The sequence below is a fragment of the Neoarius graeffei genome, chromosome 3, assembly GCF_027579695.1.
Source record: "Neoarius graeffei isolate fNeoGra1 chromosome 3, fNeoGra1.pri, whole genome shotgun sequence".
NCBI classification, from domain to species: Eukaryota; Metazoa; Chordata; class Actinopteri; order Siluriformes; family Ariidae; genus Neoarius; species Neoarius graeffei.
Genome location: NC_083571.1, coordinates 66,958,413 through 66,984,471, shown reverse-complemented (window position 1 = coordinate 66,984,471; position 26,059 = coordinate 66,958,413). Strand labels below are relative to the sequence as shown.

At 46.0% G+C, this 26,059-nt stretch overlaps 1 protein-coding gene across 3 annotated transcripts in view; it reads left to right on the top strand.

Moving 5' to 3' along the window:
- The window catches only part of rnf24 (ring finger protein 24), an 81,096-nt gene extending 55,367 nt beyond the window's left edge, over positions 1–25,729 (top strand). For 2 of the 3 annotated variants that reach the window (XM_060917179.1, XM_060917180.1), the window contains exon 6: positions 25,216–25,729. In XM_060917179.1, coding sequence (XP_060773162.1) covers positions 25,216–25,357 — 142 coding nt within the window. In that variant the 3' untranslated portion in view covers positions 25,358–25,729. The remainder of the gene's footprint in view (positions 1–25,215) is intronic. The other variant, XR_009654330.1, reaches the window with a different exon arrangement.
- The last annotated feature ends 330 nt before the right edge of the window (positions 25,730–26,059 follow it).

Genomic DNA, 26,059 nt, shown 5'->3' with positions numbered 1-26,059 from the left:
CTTCCGTCCACTCAACTGGATTCCTGGCGGCTTTGCTTGTATGGTCAGTTAGGGGTGCGGCGATGGTGGAAAAATTGGGTATGAAATGCCGATACCACCCAACAAGACCCAGGAAAGACCTGACCTGTTTTCTGGTGCGAGGACGTGAACTGTTCTTAATGGCCTCCACCTTGTCCACTTGTGGCCGAACCTCCCCATGGCCAACAAGGTATCCCAGGTACTTGGTTTCAGCCTTGGCCCACTCGCACTTTTGTACATTCAGGGTCAGTCCTGCCTCTTGGATACGGTGGAGGACCCTCCGCAAGTGATGGCAGTGTTCTGCCCAGGTCTGGCTAAAGATGACCACGTCGTCCAAATAGGCAGCACAGCAGTCGTCACACCCCTGTAGGACTCTGTCCATAAGCCGTTGGAAAGTTGCTGGGGCTCCATGCAGCCCGGAGGGCATCACGGTAAACTGGAAGAGCCCTACAGGTGTTCTGAATGCTGTATACTCCCTGGACTTCTCCTCCAGTGGCACCTGCCAGTAACCTTTGCAGAGGTCTAGCGTTGTGATGTACCTGGCACGACCAATCTTCTAGCAGGTCATCTATTCGGGGCATTGGATAGGCATCGAACTGTGACACTGCGTTGAGCTTCCTAAAGTCCATGCATATCCTCAGGGACCCATCCCTTTTTGGGACAACTACAATTGGACTGCTCCATTCGCTTGTTGACAGCTCAATGACTCCCAGCTCCTGCATGGTTTGAATTTCTTCCCTCAGTCCAGACACCAGGGTCTCCGGCACCCTGTAAGGCCTTTGCCGAATTGGAGTAGGGTCTTTTAAATTTCTGTGCTCCAACACTCCAGTGCGGCCCAGTCTAGGCTGGAACAAAGCTGGGAAGAGGTCAAAGACCTTCAGAAGAGCCCTCTGTAGGTCATTCTTCAATTGATCAAGGGTTGGTTCTGCCTCTCTCTGCTGCTGCCAGGTCTGCATATCATCTTCATCCTCTCTATCTGCCTCCACCCTCTGCACCATCATCACCTTGGCTTCCGTTCTGTCCACCTCTGCCATCACCTCCTTCACCTCCTTTCTGTCCACCTCTGTCTCTGCTTTTATTTAATTTGTCTTCATCTCCTTCCACTCCTTCATCAAGTTCACATGGTACACCTGTTTAGTCTTGCCCTTGTCAAGATGATGTACCTCATAGGTAACTGGACCCATTCTCTTGGTGATGACATAAGGGACTTGCCATTTCGCAAGGAGCTTGCTGGTACTGGTGGGAAGCAGCAACAGGACCTTCTGACCTAGCTTGTACTCACGGTGGCTGGCATACTGGTCATACCAGAGCTTTTGGGCCTTCTGTACCTTCCTCAGATTCTCTGCAGCCTCTTCTCTGTACTGGTCCAGGCGATCCCTCATTCGCAGCACGTACTGCACAATTCCTACTTCTGATGAAGCGTCAGGTGATTTCTCCCAGGCTCTCTTCAGCAGGTCCAATGGGCCCTGAACTTGCCAGCCATACACCAACTCAAATGGGGAGAACCCTGTGGATGCCTGAGGCACCTCTCTGTATGCAAACAGGAGGAAGGGTAGCCATCGATCCCAATCTTTGCCGGTATCTGAGATGAACTTCCTCAGCATGTTCTTGAGGGTGTGGTTGAATCTCTCCATGAGCCCGTCCGTCTGTGGATGGTAGGGACTGGTCCGGAGGGCTTTGATACCCAGTTGCTGGTGGAGCTGCTGCATCAGTCTCGATGTGAAGTTTGTCCCCTGGTCGGTAAGGATTTCCTTCGGGAATCCGACCTGGGAGAACAGCTGGACCAGGGCACTGATGACCTTCAGCGTGGTGATTGATCAAAGTGGGAAGGCCTCTGGATAGCGAGTCGTGTAATCGCATATGATAAGGATGAACCTGTACCCAGAGCTGCTCTTCTCAAGTGGTCCCACTATATCCATATCGATCCGTTGGAAGGGGGTGGCGATCATGGGTAGTGGATGCAGAGGGACTGTCAGCTCTCCTCACAGCACCTGTTTTCTGACACACAGGACAGGATGCACAATATGCACGCATGTTGGCATACATAGAGGGCCAGTAGAACCGTGCACTTAACCTAAGATAGTTTTTTTGTAGAGCTAAATGACCTGCCCAGGGAAGCGTGTGTGCGAGGTGAAGCACTAACGGTCGACATGTTGGTATGACTAGGCGTTTGACATTATCCCCCTCAATGTACAAAATACCATTTTCCACCAACACTTTTTCCCCATCTACCCCCTTGTGATCACCCTCTTTCCCATTTACTTTGTCAAATAAAGGTTTCAAAGACATATCTGCAGTTTGCAAGGCCCCAATGTTCTCTGGTACCTCCCACAACCCCTCAACTTCAAGCCCACCTACTTCTGGTTTGACCACCGGTGTACCCAGATGCTTCTCTAGACACCGTTGTCTACGCGTCTTTCTGGGGGCTTTGGACTCGCCCTGGCACAGACTACCACACAAGTCTGGTAGGGGCTCCAGTCCTCCCCGAGTTTGGGATCTTGTAAACACTGGACAAGACAGATGCACATCTGCAGTTTCACCCTTAGGGGCAGTCACGAGATCAAACAACGCTGGTAAGTCCCTGCCTAACACCATGTCAGTTGGTAAACCCTCCACCACTCCAGCATTAATCAAAAACATTTGTGCATTTACAGTTACCGTGACCTCCATTGTCGGGTATTCTTTCTTATCACCATGTACACATTGCACAACCATTTTCTTTTCATAGTTCAGATTATCAGCAGGAACAACACATTTGTTAACAAGAGTCACAGAGCTTCCAGTATCAAGCAGTGCTTGCACAGCTTGACCATTCAACAAAAGTTCACATTTCAATTCATCACCATCAGTATCCCCACAAAGACAGTCCCCCTCCCTTGGTACATAACAGAATCCATTCAGCTTTGGCTTTCTCATAGGACATACAACAGCTTTATGACCCAGTTGCTGACAGTAAAAACAGACTAACTCCTGAAATCTATTCTGCGCATTGTCCCATCTTACAGCCCCACCCACGGTACCTCTACTGTCCTGCGTAGATGCTTGAGGTCATGCTTGAGGTGGTGGTGTTGCTTGAGATTGTAGTGGTGCTTGAGGTCACTGATTACCCCTCCGATGCACGTTCAAGTACTGCATGGCAAGTTTTGCAGCCACTTGCCCATCCTTTGGCTCATGCTCTTTGACCCAAGTTCTGATGTCGTATGGTAGGACTTGGATCAGCTGTTCCAGAATAATCATCTCTGCGATGTCATCCTTGGAATGCTGCTCAGGTCGTATCCAATGATGATAGAGGCCTTTCAGGCGGTTATAGGTCTCAGTAGGGGTCTCTCCAGGTGGTGTCGTGGACGCTCTGAAGCGCTGACGATACATCTCTGGTGCAATATCAAACTTCTCCAGCAGGGCCTCTCGCAGGCACTTGTGTGTGGTGGAATGCTCCTCATCCATGGCTGTGTATGCAGCAAGCGCCTTCCCAGTCAGCAGTGGCACCAGGCGACACGCCCAGTCTCGCTCTGGCCAAGCCCAGGTTCTGGCCATGCGCTCAAACCGCAGCAGGTAATCTTCAATGTCTTCCCCTTACTGATAAACAGGCATCTTGGGCTCCTTACGCACAACCCTCTCTGGCCAGGATGGCTGAGAAGCAGGACCCTGGGTGAATTGAAGAGCAGGAACTTGCCATAGCTCAGTAAAAGAATCTGCCAATGTCTCTCGGGCCGCTGGACATCGATGGGGGATTGGTGTGGGGAGGCCCATCCGTGGATTCTCAGACGCAGTTGTTGACGCTGACGGGGCTGTGTGGTGTGGCTGTTGTCCTCCTGCTTGCCCTTGGATGAAGTTTGTAGCTAGGCCATGGAATTCTTCCAAGATGCTCTCTTCACGTCGCTGCTGGGTGGTCAGGAAATCCCTCAGCAGGCCTGCTATTTCTCTCATAGCCCTGTCTGTCTCAGGTGCTGTCGCTGTAGCCACTGCTTCTGTGTGGAACCATGCTCGGGCTTTGACGTGCTGGTCTGCTGGTGTGCTAGCCATCATCTTTGGCCGTACATCTGGTTGCGTCTGGTCCAACTGCTCCTCAGAGGCATCCGCCCACTCATCGCCCTTCTCGCCCTTTACATCTGCCATTTTGGGTCTTTCAGATGCACTTTCTGTGGCTGGCCAATCCCACTTCTGACACCATGTGTCACGGAGTAGCACAGCTCAGGTGTAGGTCCACTCATAAATAAACTGGCTCCGCCACAGCAGCACTTTAGTGCAAGGTGTTTATTTTAAAAAGTGCACCCAAATAGTCCAACAGTGCAAAGGTGAGGATTGCAAATAAAGCTGGCCAGTAGCAAAATTTACTAAGAAAAAAAAACTAACACTAAAGAAAAAAAAGTACTTTCCTAGTGTAACAAATCAAACACGAGAATATTCCAAAGCAATTCAGTTCAGTTTAAATTACATCCAACAACTACAGCCGCAATCTGCATTACAATTGGTTACCTGAGCTGGTACTCTGTTGCTTCTCCCTCACTCTCTCTCCCACAGAATGATCAGGGTGAACATTTTAGGCTCTCAACCCCTCCCCCAGGTCATACCATTACACAGTTTTAAAATAAATTACCACAAGTAAACATTTTCAGACATAAATAACACAGCCATCAAATAGTTTATTAACAATACCCTGCATAAGCATCCATTTCACAACAGTTTATCCCCCACAAACACTATTATTTCATTAGTTTGCAAAACACCCTCAAAACTTGGTTTTGCCCGTACCCATGCTGCATTGCGCAGCCCTGATGCTACTGAATTAGCCCTCAGTTACTGCTGCTCGGGTTGGCCTGTCATGGCAGCGCGCAAGCCATTCAAACCTTCCCTAAACAAACGCCGACTGGACTAAAACCCCATGGAAAAGACGGACAAGACAGAAAAAAACTAAACACAAGACACAATCAACATTACCTAGATAGCTCAAACAGGTAAGTATATGTTTATTTTAGCGAGTTGTGTTTTTACCGCGGTAGGGAAAAAACGCGAGTTTAATTGTATTTGCGTGTGGTCGCGTGTGCGTGTGTTTGTTCGCGTGTACTGTCGCATGTAGTGTTGTACTCACCGTGTGTGTGCGCTTTTGTTCTCATGTACTGTTGTTTGTTGCCGTGTGTGTGTGCTGCTACTAAAGTCAGGTGTGCACCCCTGCTGTAGTAACTAACTGGGAAAGGGAAAACAGACTTGAGGAGGAGCTAGACAGGGCCGTCTGTCACACAGCCCCTGCAGAACTTGATCAGGCAACTGAATGCTTAGAGTCAACAATCTGCCATACCTTAGATAATGTAGCTCCTCTAAAAAGGAAAATGGTCAGAGACAAAAAATTAGCACCCTGGTATAATGATGACACTCGCACATTAAAACAGACCACTCGAAAATTGGAACATAAATGGTGTCAAACAAAATTGGTAGTGTTCAAATTAGCATGGAGAGCTTCCTGAAGTATAGAAAAGCTCTTAGTGCTGCAAGATCAACATATCTCTCCTCCCTAATAGAAGATAACAAAAATAATCCTAGATTCCTATTTAATACTGTAGCAGAATTAACCAGGAATGAGTCCACTAGAGACACATGCACACCTGCAGTATATTATAGTAACAATTTCATGAATTTTTTTAATGACAAAATTGAGAATATCCGACAAAAAATTCAAACTACTAATTTAAGGTCAATGAAAGTGACCTTGTAGTTAACCATATAACTCTATCAGATCATCAATTAGAATGTTTTACTCCCCTTAAAGAAACTGAATTACTTTCATTAATCTCGGCATCAAAAGCCTCAACTTGCGTATTAGATCCCTGACCAACACGTCTATTCAAACAGATAATACCTGAAGTAATTGAACCTCTTCTAAAAATAATAAATTCTTCTCTCACGATTGGCTATGCACCCAAATCCTTTAAACTAGCAGTTATCAAACCCCGATTAAAAAACCTGACCTTGATCCCTGTCAGCTGTCCAATTATCGGCCAATATCAAACCTCCCCTTTATCTCCAAGATCTTTGAAAAAGCTGTGGCACAGCAGTTATGCTCATATTTACATAGGAATAACATCCATGAAATGTATCATTCAGGATTTAGACCTAATCACAGCACAGAAACAGCTTTGGTTAAAGTAGTAAACGACCTACTGTTGGCGTCTGATCAGGGCTGTGTCTCACTGCTTGTGTTGCTTGACCTTAGTGCAGCATTTGATACCATTCATCATTCCATTCTTCTGGATAGACTAGAAAATGTTGTGGGAGTTAAGGAAACGGCTCTGTCCTGGCTCAGCTCTTATTTAACTGATCGTTATCAGTATGTTGATATAAATGGTGATATTTCTAGACGTACTGAGGTAAAGTTTGGTGTTCCACAAGGTTCTGTCTTGGGTCCACTGCTTTTTTCTTTATATATGTTACCTCTGGGTGATATTATTTGTAAACATTGTATTAGTTTCCACTGTTATGCTGATGACACACAGTTGTATGTTTCTGCAAAACCTGATGAGAGACACCAGCTTTATAGAATTGAGGAATGTGTTAAGGACATTAGAGACTGGATGCTTATTAACTTCCTTCTGCTTAACTCTGACAAGACTGAAGTACTTGTACTAGGACCACATACAGCTAGAAGTAAGTTTTATGATTACACAGTGACTCTGGATGGCCTTTCTGTTTCTTCACGTGCAGCAGTAAAAGACCTCGGGGTGATTATTGACCCCAGTCTTTCATTCGAAACTCACATTGATAACATTACCCAGATAGCTTTCTTTCATCTCAGAAATATTGCTAAGATAAGAAATTTAATGTCACTACATGATGTGGAAAAACTAGTTCATGCTTTCGTTACCTCCAGGTTGGATTATTGTAATGCCTTACTGTCTGGATGTTCCAATAAGTGCATAAACAAGCTCCAGTTAGTTCAAAATGCAGCAGCAAGAGTCCCTACTAGAACTAGAAAATATGACCACATCACACCTGTCTTATCCACACTGCATTGGCTCACAATCAAATTTCATATTGATTATAAAATACTACTATTGACCTTTAAAGCACTAAATGGTCTCGCACCACAGTACCTGAGTGAACTTCTGGTCCTCTATGACCCGTCACGCCTATGTAGGTATCATGCCGCCATCTTGTGTCAGAACTACAATTCCCAGGCAACTTCCGTGTGACCTACATCACGCGTGGGCGGGATCACCTACGTCAGTCTGCCATGCACGCATAAGTCCAAGCGGAAGCTCCACCATCTTTGTCTCTCGCGTCTGGCTTCCGATGAATCTGGACGTATAAAGAGGCGCTCTCCATCAAAAAGACGCCTTCTCTCTTGCAAGATCCATCACTCAGCGCGATTTTCTTACTTACCCTTGGCAAAGGTAAACTCTAGAGTCACGCGATCTTTAAACTCAACCTGAGTTACAACCGGTTTACTTGCATTAGAAGTGACGTCACGACTGCAGCCCAGGCAGTTAAAAGTTAAGAAGCGATTGAATCCTTTTTAACTCAAAAGCGCTGTGCATCTTATTCTGATCAGAGACTTTTTCTCACGAACGCTGAGGTTCGGACCAAGAATCCTCTGCTTTCCACGGGAACCACCCAAGTGCTCCGCTGGACCCGAAAGTTTTCTACGCCTCCATCATGAGCGGCTCACATGCTCCCACGGCGAGGCCCGAAACTACACCGGCGAATAGTTCTTCATATCTTGCTAAAGGCAGGATTAAGTAAGATTTTGGCATTTGGGCATAATTAGGATAGTCTTAGGAATTTGCTTTTATTTGAAATAGTGTGAATTTAAACCCCGGTTTATCTGTTACACTGTTAGACATGCAGCGTGTTGATTTATTTTGGTTCTATGTTCTCTAAATTGTTTAATAGATAGGCTACGCATGCTTCTCTCTCTTATTCTGACTAACACTAATTTCTTTATCATACATTTTGACCTTATCAAGGTTTCAGTGAGTTTGGTAATGTTATGAGTGTGGAATCTTTTTGTTACTGAGAAAACACGTGCTCAACAGGCCTGACCAGGCCTGATGCACTTTAGATAGCTTCCCTTTGTCTTTAGCAACACGTGCTCAGTAGGCCTCATAAGGCCTAACAAACACACTTTAGCTAGGCCATAGGGCCTTTAGCAAACACACACTAGCAACACAAGGCTAATCTAGGCCTCCACCACGTGTAGTTAGCTACACGAGGCTAAACACATGGTCAAGTCCTACACACACACACACACGCACAAGTAAAGATTAGCAACAGAGCTAACCTATTGTTCTACTTGGATAACATTCCTTTGTTTTAGCTAGCAACAAGCTAGGCCGTACACACACCACACATAAACCCACAGGTATATACACCTCACTGCTTGTATATATTGATTATCCATTTTTATCTTTGTATAATAAATTCATTTATCAAAGCTGTGTGTATTCATCTTGTTGGTGAACAATATGTGAAGTCCCCAATCTTCTCAAAGAATTCAAAAAGGGTGCATATAAAAGTTATGTAATGTGGTAAGTGATTGTAATAATTTGGAAATATACCATAATTTAGCTGTTTGGTAATTTATTATTAAGCACCAGGATTAATGGTATGATTCACTAAATGATTCATTGAACGATTCACCAAATGATTCACTAAACAATTCATTGAACGATTCACTAAATGATTCACTGAATGAGACTGATTCTATGGTATGATTCACTTCAAGTGAGTCAAAGTAAATGATTCAATGGGATTGATTCATTTTAATTATTAACCTTCAAAATTTAATGAGACTGATTTAACGAGATTGATCACTTAATTTCAATAATTAACTGATTGCACCCACATCTACTTAGATCAAAAGGTGCAGGCTATCTGCTGGTACTTCGTATAGTGAAGGCTACATCAGGGGGCAGAGCCTTTTCTTACAAAGCCCCACAGTTATGGAACAGCCTTCCAAGTAATGTTCAGGAATCAGACACAGTCTCAGTGTTTAAGTCTAGGCTGAAAACATACTGTATTTGTTTAGTCAAGCCTTTTTGTTAATGGTGTTTGAGGTAAAGGTGTAGATCTGGAGGGTCCTCAGACATAGAGTGTTTTGGTAAACTGGGATGTATGGATGCTGTCAGTCCCCACTCGCTTGCTCACTCAAGTTTGTTGACGGTGTAGTGGCTGGCTGCTTTATGTCCCAGGGCTCCCTCATGCCTGTGTTACCTTCTGGCTCTCCCCTTTTAGTTATGCTGTCATAGTTAGTTGCCGGAGTCCCTGCTTGTACTCAGTGCAATATGTATACTGTTCCTACTTATTCAGGTGACATTGGGCATACCTAACAACTTGTGTTTTCTTTCCCTCTCTCTCTTTCCCCCCTCCCCCCAAATCTGTCCCTCTGAGTTACATGGAGTCAACAGGAAATCTTTTGGTGGAGAGGGTGGAGACCTCGACTGGCTATCGTAGCCTGCAGGGAATCGGCCGTCAGACATTCTGTCGCATGTCCCAGACCCGGTGAAATGTAACTGAATTGTCTTGGCCAGCCCTAAGGGTCCCATCTGCATCCCATCATTGCTGAGGAGTGTGCTCCCATCACCCAATCAAGCATCCAGCCAGAGCAGGTCATGATATTTTTTAACCATATTAACATGCCATTGTTGTGTATTATGCCTGATGTCAAGACTCTTGTCTCTGCGAGCCTACCACACAGACTTAATACTTGTGTCATTTTTAGGGCATACCTAACAACCTGTGTTTTCTCTCCCCCCCCCACAATCTGTCCCTCTGAGTTACATGTCGGTCCTGGGATCGAGATGCTGACCTCTTCTGCCCCTTGGACCTGCTTGATCCATCCTGGTGCCCTGTGTCTGGTTGGAGTCTTATTGCATCGCTCCTGTGGAGGACGGCCCCATGAGGACAGTTGAAAGTTACACTTGGAGGACACTCTGGACTCTTACAGTAATGCTTTTATGGCTGAGGACTACAGTTGACTTGCTAACTTTAGGACTGCAGTTGTCATGAACAGTTTTGCACTCAAGTTTCCATCAATAAAGAGTTACAACATCAATGAAACTGTCTTCATGTTAAAACTGTTAATGTTATAGTCATGTTGTCTGTTGTTGCCCAAATGAGGATGGGTCCCCTTTTGAGTCCGGTTCCTCTCAAGGTTTCTTCCTCATGTCGTCTGAGGGAGTTTTCCTTGCCACCGTCGCCACAGGCTTGCTCATTGGGGATAGATTAGGGATAAAATTAGCTCATGTTTTAAGTCGTTCAAATTCTGTAAAGCTGCTTTGCGACAATGTTTATTGTTAAAAGCGCTATACAAATAAACTTGACTTGACTAATACATACGAATTTTGAGATGCCAGAATTTTGAGATAATACATAAGAATTTTGAGACAATGCATAATAATTTTACAATGTCAGCATTTTGAGATAATACCTCAGAATTTTGAGATAATACATAACAATGTTAAAATGTCAGCATTTTGAGATAATATATGAGACGTTAGCATTCTGAGGTAGTAAGTCAGAACCTTTAAATAATGTGTTGTGAGTGTATATTGGATTTTATTTTGAGTAAAATGGCTGACCTATAGTAACTTGATTTGGTCCTAAATATCAGTAAAAAAGAAACATGAATGTCGAAAAAAACAACTCAAACAAATAAAACACATCTGAAACTTTAATGTTTCAATGTTAAAATTCAGTTTTTTTCCTCCTCCTGATCTCTATTGCTTTAAAAAGTGACAAATTTTAACTGTATTAGGATTTATGTGATGTGTGAAACACAACGTTCGCTGTCTGTAACAGTATATCATTACATATAAACTCATGAATATTCAAATGAATACGAATACTAATTAGTATAAGCAATTAAGTTTGACAGCCCTAATTCCAACACTCTTAGCTGTGCAATTGCCATATGCATAAAAAATCCTCGAAATGCCATGTCTCCTGCTGTCCCTACGGCTCCCGGTGTCCTAAATACAGCAGAAGAAGCGGTGAATAATTCATCAGCGTGGAATGTGTACCGCCACTGACTCAATCTCTTTCTCTGTGTATCATCACCTCACCAATTATTAACCATGAAATCTGCACTCATATCAGCTCAGTCAGTCCTGCTGCACAATCATCATACTAATACTGACATTTTCACTGCTGGAATTTAGCAGGAGGAATAGCGTCAGCAAATTTATTGTAAATGTATTTGAAGTATAGTATATTAAAGGTGGGCGATATTGTCCAACTCTTATATCATGATACAGTTACAGTCAGCTCCAGAATTACTGGCACTCATGGTAACAATGGTTAACAAGTGTTGCCAGGCAAAACAAACCTCGCCCGGTAGCACTTATGATGAACATGAAGGAAGATATTGTAGAAAAAATAGGTACCCTATGGGTCCATGTGGCTACTGCTTATACAGTGGCGCTTGAAAGTTTGTGAACCCTTTAGAATTTTCTATATTTCTGCATAAATATGACCAAAAACATCATCAGATTTTCACACAAGTCCTAAAAGTAGATAAAGAGAACCCAGTTAAACAAATTAGACAAAAATATGATACTTGGTCATTTATTTATTGAGGAAAATGATCCAATATTACATATCTCTGAGTGGCAAAAGTATGTGAACCTCTAGGATTAGCAGTTAATTTGAAGGTGAAATTAGAGTCAGGTGTTTTCAATCAATTGGATGACAAATTAGGTGTGAGTGGGCACCCTGTTTTATTTAAAGAACAGGGATCTATCAAAGTCTGATCTTCACAACACATGTTTGTGCAAGTGTATCATGGCACGAACAAAGGAGATTTCTGAGGACCTCAGAAAAAGCGTTGTTGATGTTCATCAGGCTGGAAAAGGTTACAAAACCATCTCTAAAGAGTTTGGACTCCACCAATCCACAGTCAGACAGATTGTGTACAAATGGAGGAAATTCAAGACCATTGTTACCCTCCCCAGGAGTGGTCGACCAACAAAGATCACTCCAAGAGCAAGGCGTGTAATAGTTGGCGAGGTCACAAAGGACCCCAGGGTAACTTCTAAGCAACTGAAGGCCTCTCTCACATTGGCTAATGTTAATGTTCATGAGTCCACCATCAGTAGAACACTGAACAACAATGGTGTGCAAGACAGGGTTGCAAGGAGAAAGCCACTGCTCTCCAAAAAACTTGCTGCTTGTCTGCAGTTTGCTAAAGATCACATGGACAAGCCAGAAGGCGATTGGAAAAATGTTTTGTGGATGGCTGAGCCCAAAATAGAACAATTTGGTTTAAATGAGAAGCGTTAAAGGCCCGGTCCCACTGCACTTATGGATGCAAAGAGGATGTAAAACATAAAAAAATCTTTGCCATCCATTGGAAAACGCTATGCATCCGTTGTGTACTCATTGCATACGTGCTTCATACGCTCTATCCATCGAGAATCCGTCCACTGTGATTTCATCCGCGCAAAAAGTTTTGAGCTGCACAAAACTTTTAGAACGGATGAACTTTCCGCCGTGTACAATGTAAATCCGCGACATGTACGAGCAACAAACGTTCTATATCCGTCATCATCCGTTAAACGTCTGCTGTATCCTCTCTGCATCCTCTGGGCATCCTCGCAACTCACATCCGCTGCAGCTGAAAACGGAAAGAGGGAGGAAAGATAAGGTACATGAAACGTCTATTCATCGTTAGTAGCACGGAAATAGAAAGGATGTAAGCATATGCATCTCGTATATAAAGTATTCAAAACGGACAAAGCGTTTATATCTGGGATGTATCTCGTATATTTAGGATGTCTGGAGTATGTCTAGAGTATGTAGAAGGACACCTAGCGGACAATCGATATTTTGTATAAAAAGGGGGAGAAAATCATCTAGTAGTAGAGATGTATCGATGTAGCCGCCAGCACGTCTTTCCGCTTTATGCTGATGGCGTGCGTGCTGCATCCCTTTATATCTGCGGAGCAGACGCAATTCATACCCCCTGCATGCGCAGTGAACGGTCTGCATCCGATATACATCCGCGCAACATCCCCTTTGTTTCCGTTAGGCGTATGTGATGCATCCCCTTCATCCGCTATGCATCCGCTCTTTCTGCTATGCGTCCGCTTCTCAGTTATCACCGGTAACCCCTTCGGAGCTGTCATCCACTTCCATCCGCTTTCATCCGCTAGGCTTCCTATGAACATGCGTTTAACATCCCCGCTATATACTACCCACGTCCGTTCTTTTCCGTTCTGTTTTCGCAAATTTTCGCCAATTTTGTCCATTTCTGGAGCGGATGAAAACGGATAGAGCCACCCCCGAAATTTTGCTCGTCCGCTGTGTCCTTTTTGCATACGTTTTGTGTCCATCGGCCAGTGGGACCGGGCCTTAAGTTTGGAGAAAGGAAAACACTGCATTCCAGCATAACAACCTTCTCCCATCTGTGAAACATGGTGGTGGTAGTATCATGTTTTGGGCATGTTTTGCTGCATCTGGGCCAGGACGGCTTGCCATCATTGATGGAGCAATGAATTCTGAATTATACCAGGGAATTCTAAAGGAAAATGTCAGGACATCTGTCCATGAACTGAATTTCAAGAGAAGGTGGGTCATGCAGCAAGACAACGACCCTAAGCACACAAGTCGTTCTACCAAAGAATGGTTAAAGAAGAATAAAGTTCAGGTTTTGGAATGGCCAAGTCAAAGTCCTGACCTTAATCCAATCAAAATGTTGTGGAAGGACCTGAAGCGAGCAGTTCATGTGAGGAAACCCACCAACATCCCAGAGTTGAAGCTGTTCTGTATGGAGGAATGGGCTAAAATTCCTCCAAGCCGGTGTGCAGGACTGATCAACAGATACCGGAAACATTTAGTTGCAGTTATTGCTGCACAAGGGGGTCACACCAGATACTGAAAGCAAAGGTTCACATACTTTTGCCACTCACAGACATATAATATTGGATCATTTTCCTCAATAAATAAATGACCAAGTATAATATTTTTGTCTCATTTGTTTAACTGGGTTGTCTTTATCTACTTTTAGGACTTGTGTGAAAATCTGATGTTGTTTTGGGTCATATTTTTGCAGAAATATAGAAAATTCTAAAGGGTTCACAAACTTTTAAGCACCACTGTAAATAAAATTGTTTTCTAATCCCATGTCCATACAGTAAATATAGCATATATATTTACTCTATGCGGCGGCAGCCACAAAAATGAAGCATAATCCAAAAATGAACAATTTAAAAATCACAGAAGTAAAATATACCAAGTGTCTGTACTTTATATTATTCTTCTCTTACAGTTTTTGAAACTGAAACCTCCAAACCGAGGCTGACATACACACGCTGTCGCCATGACCCAAACTCTTATTTCCCAGAAATGGCCCGGCACTAGAGCTCAGTGGAACATGCTTTCCCTCTGTAATAAGCATAAACATGTCTGAAAGTGATTTCTTTAGTCCATTTATTTCGAATGGTGAACCGAATTGTATATACTCACTGGCTGTTTTAATTGGAACATGTGTATGCGCATGCGCAGTCCGCATCACCACATCACTAGCAGTGTGCGATTGTTACACTCTTACATATGAGTGTATGAGGCAGTAGCCACAAAAACCTTGATCTTGACCAGATGACTCCCAAAATATTGGAGGTTCTATTTGAGACCAGTGCCCATCTATCCTGAAAGTTTCATGAAGATTGACCCAGCCGTTTTCCTGTAATATCATTTACAAAAAAAACAAAGAAACCCGACCGAAAACAATACCTTGGACTCTGTCCCGGGGCGAGGTAAAAAAATAGGTACCTTATGGGTATATGTGGCTACTGCTTATAAATAAAATAGTTTTCTGATCCCATGTCCATACAGTAAATATAGCATATATACATGTTATCAATTCTACTCGCCTCATCTCTTGCAAGCATCACCAAGCTGTGAGCAGCATCAGGGCTTGGTGTATTTTGTTTACTGTGTTTTGTTCAAAATACAGTGCTGTGAACTAGATCTAGTTTCAAAATAGTAAGAAAGCACTTGTTCATGAATTGTCTTAGAAGCATTATTTAGTACTAATGAACACATTTTGTTTCACAAGTGTAGTGTAAAGACTCTAAAATAAAAAATACAATAAAAAATTAAAGCGAATAGCAGAAGTTTGATGTCAGCTTTTCAGTATATCTGCCAAAAAGCTAAAAAAACCTTGCAAACCTTTCAAAATAAACACCACTTACTTGATATCGAATCAGTAGCCTTGGCGAACCCCGAGGTGAATTTCGTTTATCTTTTTATCCGCCGATTATCTTCCGATACTAAGAAGTTATAACAAGGTTTCTCTTATTTTGTTTCTGGTTCTGATTGGTTCTGAAGTTGATCAAGAAGTAAAATGGGTGATCAAACTTGATCAGGATAAGTGCTGATTGGTTACGAAGTTTCGCTATTGTTACACTCATTCTTACATTCTTACAACACGATGATATAGTGGCTTTGCCACTCGTTCTTATATACCTTTGACAACACAAGATCAAATGTTCATTTCACGAGATCACGATTCGCCGTTCTGGTGATTGTAATGCTTATGCGTATACGCAGTGCACTATTGTTACACTCATTCTTACATTACACGATGACATAGTGGCTACTGCCTCGCTTCGTTTCTATGAGGCAGTAGCCACAAAAATGGTTTCTTATTCTGACACTGAAATGTAAACTTTCAAAAGTAAATTAAAAAAGCAAACAACAACAAAACCTTATCAAAATCCATGTGCAGGTTAAGATTCAATTAATTAGCCACAAATATAATTTTGTAACCTTTTCAACTAATATTTACCAAGGGTGCCAATAATTATGGATGTGACTATATGTAGTGTAGTTTTACTAGTACGTATGTAAAATTTAAAGTTGTTTGTGCTTAATCAAGTAAAATCATAAACTACAACTTCGAAGGTAATATAACATTTTACACTGCAAAAAAAAAGTCGGGTGAACACGAAATTTCAAGGCAACAAACTTCGATAAAATTTTAAGTTGGGCAATTACACTAAATATTTTAAGTTTTGCTTTTGAGTTTGCTCAACTCTGAATTCTGATTTTTGTCAACTCAACCGTAAGTTGTACTAACTTATAATTTTACATTGTAGTAACTGAATTTTTACACAGAGAATCCACTTTAATTTGGTTAAGTTAGCATAGCAGAATAATTTAAAAGGAATTAAAAATTGTACACTGCAATAGTTAATAATGTAACTTAACTTAATCATTTAGAACCAATAACTTCCGATCAAATGTATAAATAATTACAGATGCAACATATACAGTGGCATGCAAACGTTTGGGCACCCTTACTGAAAATGTCTGTTACTGTGAATAGTTAAGTGAGCAGAAAATGAACTGATCACCAAAAGACATAAAGATAAAGACGACACATTTCTTTTCAGCATTTTCTGCAAGATTTGTGTATTATTTTTGTTTTGTACCATTGGAGAGTGAAAAAAGAAAAGGAACACTATGCGAAAGTTTGGGCACCCCAATACATTTGAGTTCTCAGGTAACTTTTACCAAGGTTCTGTCATGGTCCTACCTGTGGGCTTCTCTCTTCAGTCCTCCCAAGCTTCTGTGTCAGATCGTCTGCAACTCTCAGCATGATAACCTGCTCTGTGTTCCTACTACTCTGACTCCTGAAGATATTCTGTTCCGTCTGACTCTGTCTGCTCTCCAGCCCCGGTAACCTGATCTGCCTTCTGTCCTGTCGACTCTGCCTCTTGCCTGCCTCTCCTGTACCTTCGCCTGATCTCCAGCTCGCCCAGCCCTGCTGCTCGCCTGCCTCTCCATCTGCCTGGTGTGAGCAGCCCTGCCTGGAGCCCTACTCTTCTGCCCTGGTAACCTGACCCTGCATTTCTGTCCCCTATCTTGCTACTTGATTTGTGACTCTGTGTTCCAGCCTGCTCTCTATCTCCTGCCTGCTGAGGGACTGCTTGCTAGGAGACTGCCTGAAACCCAAGAGCTGTCAGCCTATAGCCAGACCTCTCTGACTATGCCTGATCCCATCTGATCTCAGAAGCTAAGCAGGGTCGGGCCCAGTCAGTATTTGGATGGGAGACCTCAGACGTCACCACCACGCTCCCACCAGCCTCTCAGTCCTCCTGCCACTGAACTTCACACACATACATTCTCCCAACTCCCTTTTCCCCTGTTATTAATAAACTGTGGTTCGAGTGCATTTGATCTCCTCTCCTGTCTGGTCCTTGACAGAACGATCTGACCATGACATGGAGTCAGCGCCCGAACCCTTTGCCCTAGACCGGCTGCAGCGCACAGAAGGAGATGTCAGTCAGATGTCTGCCGACATTGCAGCCCTGATCCAGCTTGGGCAGCAGCAACAGCTCCAGCAACAACAACTGGACCAAGCACTCCAGCTGCTCACCGTCCTAGCACCCCCTGCTCCTCTGAGTCAACCACCACCGCCCCTCGTTGCATCAGCCCCTGTCATACCCGCTGCTGACGTGCCAGCTCCGGGAGGTGCTCCTGCTGTACTCGATGCCCTGGAACCCAAGGTTGGCAGTCTGGAGCGTTTTGACGGTGACCCCTCCCAAGTTCATGCTTTCCTGACCTGCAGCCCAGAACCTTCGCGGCGAAGGTGGCCTTCATCATTACTTGTCTGACTGGCCGCGCCCGCCTGTGGGGGACTGCTGAGTATGAACGCCGGACACGGGCGTGTGCCTCCTTCTCCCTGTTTGCAGCGGAGATAACTAAGGTCTTTGACCTGGGCTCGTCGTCAGTAGAGGCATCCGGAGGACTGATGAGTATTCGCCAAGGCAGACGAACAGTGGCTGACTACTCGATCGATTTCCGGACCTTGGCCCGGCGCAGCAAGTGGAACATGCAGGCGCTGGTGGACTCCTTTCTGCACAGCCTGGCCGACTACATGAAGGACGACCTGGTCTCGTACGAACAACCATCGACACTCGATGAGGCCATTGCCCTGGCCGTCCGCATTGACCGCCGGGTCCAGACCCGCCGACGAGAGAGGGCCCGCCAGACTCAGTCAGTCACCAGCACACGGAGTAACCCAGCCCCTTCCACGTCTCCTGCTGCTTTTCCGCCGAGCCTTCTGGACCAGTCAGAGCTCATGGAGATTGGCCATGCTTCCCTCAGCCCGGCAGAGCGCCAGCATCGGATCACCTCCAATCTGTGCCTGTACTGTGGGGGTGACGGTCACCATGCTGCCTCTTGCCCAGTAAAAGCCCGAGCTCACCGGACATAGGAGGGGCCTGGCTGAGCTCAATGACCATCCATTCCTCCACCAGCCAGAAACCTATGCTCCAAGTTTGTCTTCATCTGTTGGATTCCACCCACACCCTGGCCACCCTGGTTGACTCTGGCGCCGAGGCTAACATCATGGACACCGAGCTTGCGCGCCAGTTGGGTCTGCAAAGCCATCACTTATCCTCTCCCGTTCCAGCCAGGGTGCTGGATGGCTATCTCCTTGGCACCGTCACCCACCTCACTGCCCCTGTTCCGATGACTCTGTCAGGCAACCACCATGAAACCATCCAGTTTCACCTGCTCCGTTCCCCCGGCCAACCTCTCATCCTGGGCTATCCATGGCTCCGCCAGCACAGTCCTCACCTCGACTGGGCCACTGGAGCGATAAGAGAATGGGGCAAGGACTGCCACCGGACCTGCTTACGAGCCGCCACTCTAAACCCCCATACTCCACCTGCCAGCTCTGCCCCCGACCTCACTAATGTCCCAGTGTGTTATCACAGCCTTCGGGAGGTATTCAGCAAAGCCAAGGCCACTTCCTTGCCTCCTCACCGGCCCTACGACTGCGCCATTGATCTCCTCCCAGGCACTGCACCACCCAAGGGCTGTCTCTACTCTCTGTCCGCCCCGGAAAGGAAGGCGATGGAGGACTACATCAGTGACTGGCTGCCGGCCTCATCCATCCATCCTCCTCTCCCGCCAGCACTGGGTTCTTCTTCGTGGGAAAGAAGGATGGATCCCTGCGCCCCTGCATCGATTACAGGGGTCTCAACGACATCACCGTCAAGAGCCGATACCCTCTCCCACTGCTCACCTCCGCCTTCGAGCTGCTCCAGGGAGCCACGGTCTTCACCAAACTCGATCTCCGGAATGCCTACCACCTGGTTCGGATAAGGGAGGGAGATGAGTGGAAGACCGCGTTCAACACCCCCACCGGTCATTATGAATACCGGGTGATGCCGTTTGGCCTTACCAACGCACCAGCGGTATTCCAGGCTCTGGTGAATGATGTCCTGTGAGATATGTTGAACAAGTTCATGTTCGTTTTCCTCGATGACATCCTGATCTTCTCCCAAACCTTGTCTGAACACACCCAGCATGTCCAGCAAGTGTTCTGTCGTCTCCTTGAAAACTCCCTCTTCGTCAAGGCAGAGAAGTGTGAGTTTCATGCCAAGTCTGTGGGGTTCCTGGGGTACATCGTGGCAGAGGGGAGCATCCAGATGGACCCTGCCAAAGTCTCAGCAGTGACTTCATGGCCAGTACCAGAGAGCAGGAAGAAGCTTCAGCAGTTCCTGTGCTTCGCAAATTTCTACAGGAAATTCATTCGTAATTACAGCACCATTGTGTCACCCCTCACTGCCTTGACCAGCACCAAACAGCCCTTCGCCTGGACCCTGGCTGCCAATGAAGCTTTTGCCACCCTCAAGGCTCGGTTCACCACTGTTCCCGTCCTCCGGATGCCAGATGCGGAGCGGCAATTCATTATAGAGGTGGACGCCTCGGATGTGGGAGTCGGGGCAGTGCTCTCACAGAGGTCAGCGGATGACAACAAACTCCACCCCTGTGCGTTCTTCTCCCGCCGGCTATCGCCGGCTGAACGCAATTACGACATAGGCAACCGGGAACTGCTGGCGGTCAAGCTCGCCCTGGAGGAATGGCGTCACTGGCTGGAGGGGTGCGTAGTCCCATTCCTGGTCTGGACAGACCATAAGAATCTGGAATACATCCGCACCGCCAAACGACTCAACCCCAGACAGGCCCGCTGGGCTCTCTTTTTCACCAGATTCAATTTCACCCTTTCGTACCGGCCCGGATCTCGCAACACCAAGCCTGACGCACTCTCCTGCCAGTTCCAGAAGGATGATGCCCCCTCCAAGGAGCCGGCTCCCATCCTACCTGATCCCTGTATCGTTGCTGCTCTGACCTGGGACATCGAAGAACGAGTGCGGGAAGCCCTCCGTGACCAACCCAGCCCCAGTGCATGCCCCGCAAGTTGCCTCTTTGTTCCTGAAGACCTGTGATCCCAGGTTATACAATGGGGACATGACTCCCGTCTAGCCTGCCACCCTGGTTCCACTCGCACCTACCACCTGCTCACCCAACGGTTCTGGTGGCCTTCTATGAGCAGGGATGTGCGAGACTTCGTCCGAGCCTGCCCTACCTGTAATCAAAATAAGTCCTCCAGCTGGCCTCCTGCCGATTTACTCCAGCCTCTGCCCATGCCAATGCGACCCTGGTCCCACATTTCCCTGGATTTTGTTACGGGTCTGCCCCCTTCTAACGGGATGACAGTCATACTCACCATTGTGGACCGCTTTAGCAAGATGGCACACTTTGTTCCCCTCCCAAAACTACCGTCGGCCAAAGAGACCGCCCAGATAGTCCTGCAGCATGTCTTCCGCATCCATGGGCTGCCCAAGGACATCGTTTCGGACCGGGGGCCGCAATTCGCCTCCTCTTTCTGGAAGGAGTTCTGTCACCTACTCGGGGCCACCGCCAGCCTCACCTCCGGATTCCGACTCCAGTCCAACGGCCAGTCAGAGCGGACTAACCAGGAGTTGGAGAAGGCACTTCGGTGCATGGCGTCACGCAACCCTAGGGCCTGTTGTGAGCACCTGCTGTGGGTGGAATACTCTCACAACTCCCTCACCAGCTTGCCACTGGGCTGTCCCCATTCCACTGCATGTATGGCTACCAACCACCCCTGTTCCCCAGCCAGGAGGGAGAGGTCACCTGCCCGGCTGCCCTCACCTATGCACGCCGATGCCGCCACACCTGGTCTCAAGCCCGCGCTGCACTCCTCAAGTCAGTCACCAGCTACTCTACTGGAGCCAACCGGCGGAGGACGCCTGTGCCCACCTACCGGGTGGGCCAGAAGGTGTGGTTATCAGCCAAGGACCTGCCCCTCCAGGTGGCGTCTCGTAAGCTGGCACCTTGGTTCGTCGGACCATTCCCGATCCAGAGGATAATCAGCCAGTCTGCTGTCCGGCTCCGACTGCCCAAGTCAATGAGAGTGCACCCCATCTTCCATGTCTCTAAGATTAAGCCAGTGCACGAGAGCCCGCTGGTCCCAGCTGCACCTTCTCCTCCTCGTCTCATCGATGGTGGCCCGGTCTGCTCCATCCGGCGACTGCTGAAGTCACGGCGCAGGGGCAGGGGCCTCCAATACCTGGTGGATTGGGAGGGCTATGGTCCTGAGGAGAGGATTCTCCCTGCTGGGAGAATCGTAGACCGTACCCTCATCAGCACCTTTCATTGCCTGCATCCAGACCAGCCGGCCAACCGGAGGGGTCGACCAAAGGGTCCTTGTCGGAATGACGATGCGCCAACTGCTACTGTCCCCGAGTCCAATTCTGAACCAGATCCTGAGGCCTTGGACACTGACCGGTCAGAGGAGTTCTGACCCTCCACCGGTATTCCCCCTCCTCCCGCCCGTCTTTGTGGATCTGTGGCTAGGGACTTCTGGAGCTGTCCCTTGAGGGGGGGTTCTGTCATGGTCCTACCTGTGGGTTTCTCTCTTCAGTCCTCCCAAGCTTCTGTGTCAGATCGTCTGCAACTCTTAGCGTGATAACCTGCTCTGTGTTCCTACTACTCTGACTCCTGAAGATATTCTGTTCCGTCTGACTCTGTCTGCTCTCCAGCCCCGGTAACCTGATCTGCCTTCTGTCCTGTCGACTCTGCCTCTTGCCTGCCTCTCCTGTACCTTTGCCTGATCTCCAGCTTGCCCAGCCCTGCTGCTCGCCTGCCTCTCCATCTGCCTGGTGTGAGCAGCCCTGCCTGGAGCCCTACTCTTCTGCCCTGGTAACCTGACCCTGCATTTCTGTCCCCTATCTTGCTACCTGATTTGTGACTCTGTGTTCCAGCCTGCTCTCTATCTCCTGCCTGCTGAGGGACTGCTTGCTGGGAGACTGCCTGAAACCCAAGAGCTGTCAGCCTATAGCCACACCTCTCTGACTATGCCTGATCCTGTCTGATCTCAGAAGCTAAGCAGGGTCGGGCCCAGTCAGTACTTGGATGGGATACCTCAGACGTCACCACCACACTCCCACCAACCTCTCAGTCCTCCTGCCACTGAACTTCACACACACACATTCTCCCAACTCCCTTTTCCCCTGTTATTAATAAACTGTGGTTCGAGTGCATTTGATCTTCTCTCCTGTCTGGTCCTTGACAGGTTCCAGACTTTAATTAGCTTACTGAGCTGTGGCTTGTTCAAATTCTTCGTTAGGAAAGGTCAGATGATGCAGATTTCAAAGCTGTATAAATTCTCTGACTCCTCAAACTTGTCCCTAAAATCAACAGCCATGGGCTCCTCTAAGCAACTCCCTCGCATTCTGAATAATAAAATAATTGATGCTCACAAAGCAGGAGAAGGCTACAAGAACATAGCAAAGTGTTTTCAGGTAGCTGTTTCCTTAGATTGTAATGTTATTTAGAAATGGCAGTTAACAGAAACAGTGGAGATCAAGGTGAGGTCTGGAAGATGAAGAAAACTTTCTGAAAAAACAGCTCATTGGATTGCTAGAAAGGCAAATAAAAACCCCTGTTTGACTGCAAAAGACCTTCAGAATGATTTAGCAGACCCTGGAGTGGTGGTGCACTGTTCTACTATGCAGTGACACCTGAACAAATATGACCTTCATGAGAGAGTCATCAGAAGAAAACCATTCCTGCGTCCAAGCCACAAAACTCAGCGTCTGAAGTTTGCAAATGAACATCTAAATAAGCCTGATGCATTTTGGAAACAAGTCCTATGGACTGATGAAATCAAAATTGAACTTTTTGGCCACAATGTGCAAAGGTATGTTTGGAGAAAAAAGGGTGCCAAATTCTAGGAAAAGAACACCTCTCCAACTCTGAAGCATGGGTGTGGATCGATCATGCTTTGGAGTTGTGTTGCAGTCAGTGGCACAGGGCACATTTCATTGGTCCTTTCCTGCACTCGCCTCTCTGAGTTCAAGAACACAGTCCCACCCACCACAACATCTGATTTGTTTGGCACAAGAGATATAGCCAATCGACACGCGCAGCTAAACACTCTGAACTGTTTCAAGGCGCCCGTATCAAGGTAAGGACACGCTGCTTTTCCCGCAATAAGTCACAAACACACAAGTTGCAAAAGCACAACATCATTATATGTTTACATTCTTCATCTACTACTCGTTAAAATTGTCCATTTGCATCTGTGTAGCCAGGCAAACTTAGCTTACAGAAGGAAGCACTTGAATTAGCCTACAACCAACTAGTCTCTCTGAAACAGCATAACGTAGGCTGCAGTCATTTTTAATCCCCGTCTGGAAACGTTGTGAATGTGTCAGTAGTTCTACTCGAACAGTAGAATGACAGCCATACAGAGAGGTGGTCAAGGGAAGACGAAATAAAACGTAGTGTTTGTGTTCTGTAGGCTAGCGCAAGCCTAGCCTACAGAAGGCTATTTGTTATGGTGATGAGTAAACTTCATGACGTGATCCGTGCTCAAAAAGTGCATTGCACTTGTATATGTTGGGTAACTTTATAAAGCGCTATTTGAACATTTAAACAAGCCAGGTGTGACTAGTATTTATAATTTTTGCGCAAGTGATTCTCCTCGCTAGCGCTTCTGATTCGGAAAGCGATATACTCTTAAAGGAGCAGCCGCTCCTAATAGGGAGTGATAGCCTACTTTACTGTATGTTTGATTTTACTTTTTAAAAAATGCTGCAGGCAGCTCCCTACACTTGATTTGTTATTTAAAAACTACTTGAAGTTGGTAAGTCTTACTTAGTTCTTAGTGTAAAAGAATCCAGAGTGTATTTTCATTTATTTTCCACTGAAAATGGTGAGCTGTAATATAGTAGGGAGTGATTTATTTTTTTATTGGTGAATATTTATTTTATTATTATTTTATTTCTCATTTTATTCTAACTAATGTTTGACTTTATTGTACAAATGCTGCTGGCATCTCCCTGCACAAAATTTCATGTTCAATTTTACAATTAAACATACATTTCATGGATATGAAGGTCTGTGTCAGTGTGTGCTATGTTTAATTTCATGTGAATTATAATGTTTACATTTATCGGTTGCACATATCGGTTATCGGCATCCCAATTCCATAATGATCGGTATCGGTATCGGCCCTGAAAAAAACATATCGGTCGATCCCTAGTTTTATTTCCCACGTCCTTGTTGTTCACTCTCCGTTCCCAATTCCTGATCCTGGTCCTGGTGGTGGAGCGTCAGGAAAACGAGCTCGTTCATTTTCAGAAAATAAAGATAACTGGATCGATAAATTGGGCCTGTACCAGATTGATAAATTGGACCGTACACATAAATTGGACCTGTAGCAGAGGTGCCAACATTTATGGTTTAGCCATAGCAGACAGCTCTTTCTAAGGTGATACAGGTGATCTGACACCTTGACAAAATAAAGCACACTTTGCAACTTTCCAAATAAAATTCCCCCTATCCGAAAAAGCTGTTTTGTCTGTATTTAAAATGAATAGTTGTTAATATATTAAGACCAGATCGATTTGACGAGGGGGCGGCACGGTGGTGTAGTGGTTAGCGCTGTCGCCTCACAGCAAGAAGGTCCGGGTTCGAGCCCCGTGGCCGGCGAGGGCCTTTCTGTGCGGAGTTTGCATGTTCTCCCCGTGTCCGCGTGGGTTTCCTCCGGGTGCTCCGGTTTCCCCCACAGTCCAAAGACATGCAGGTTAGGTTAACTGGTGACTCTAAATTGACCGTAGGTGTGAGTGTGAATGGTTGTCTGTGTCTATGTCTCAGCCCTGTGATGACCTGGCGACTTGTCCAAGGTGTACCCCACCTTCGCCCGTAGTCAGCTGGGATAGGCTCCAGCTTGCCTGCGACCCTGTAGAAGGATAAAGCGGCTAGAGATAATGAGATGAGATTTGACGAGGACTATTTAGTCATCAGCTTTAACCTTTAATCTTGTTCTTCTTTCCATCTCTCTTCCCCTCCTTCTGACCCTCTCATCACCTCGCTCAGGTGCCTCATCAAGTGGTTGGAGGTGAGGAAGGTGTGTCCGCTGTGTAACATGCCCGTCTTACAGCTGGCGCAACAGCAGGGAACCTCTGAGACGACGGCCCTGACGCAGCAGCCCCTGCCTGGGGTGGAGAACCTGGTGTAGCCTTGATGTCTTCGTCTTTTCATCTTCCTCCTCCTACCTCCGCCCTCATTTGCTCTACTGTACAGGTACACAACAACAACAACAACAACAACAACAAACCGCAGCATCCTCGCTTTCTGCCTTGGCAGAGTCATGATCAAACAGATTCTCGTCCTCCGGTGACGACTGGCGAGTCCTAACCAAGATCAACATTTTATTATTTCAGTTTTCTTTAAGAGGACAGTGAAGATTCGGACTGTTCTACACCAAAGCACTTTTCTGGGGACACTATTGAAGAGGCGAACACAAACTATTTATGAAGAAGAAGAATTATTCACAACAACAAACAAAAAGTGTTTTTTTTTTCTAACAAGCACTTTACTTGGACTCAATCTGAATCATAATTGCTTGTGAAGATGGTAGCAATTTACATTTTGTATTATTTCAATTAACTGTATTATTATTATTACTATCTATTTTTCATTTTTAGTGGTCAGTTACATGAACAGAATGTGATAAAAAAAGAAACAACCGCTTTGCACAGTGCAAAAGGTCAACTGTTGGCAGTGGAGTCCTTGTCGATGAAGAAGCTATAAATGGAAGCGGAAATTGTCTTTTGACATTTGGCTTCCTGGAGAAGGTTGATGAGTCGATCACTCACACTCTGTTGTAGTGCACTAGGAAGCCATTCTAGGTGGATAGAAGGAGCTTTTCTGGGCTGAG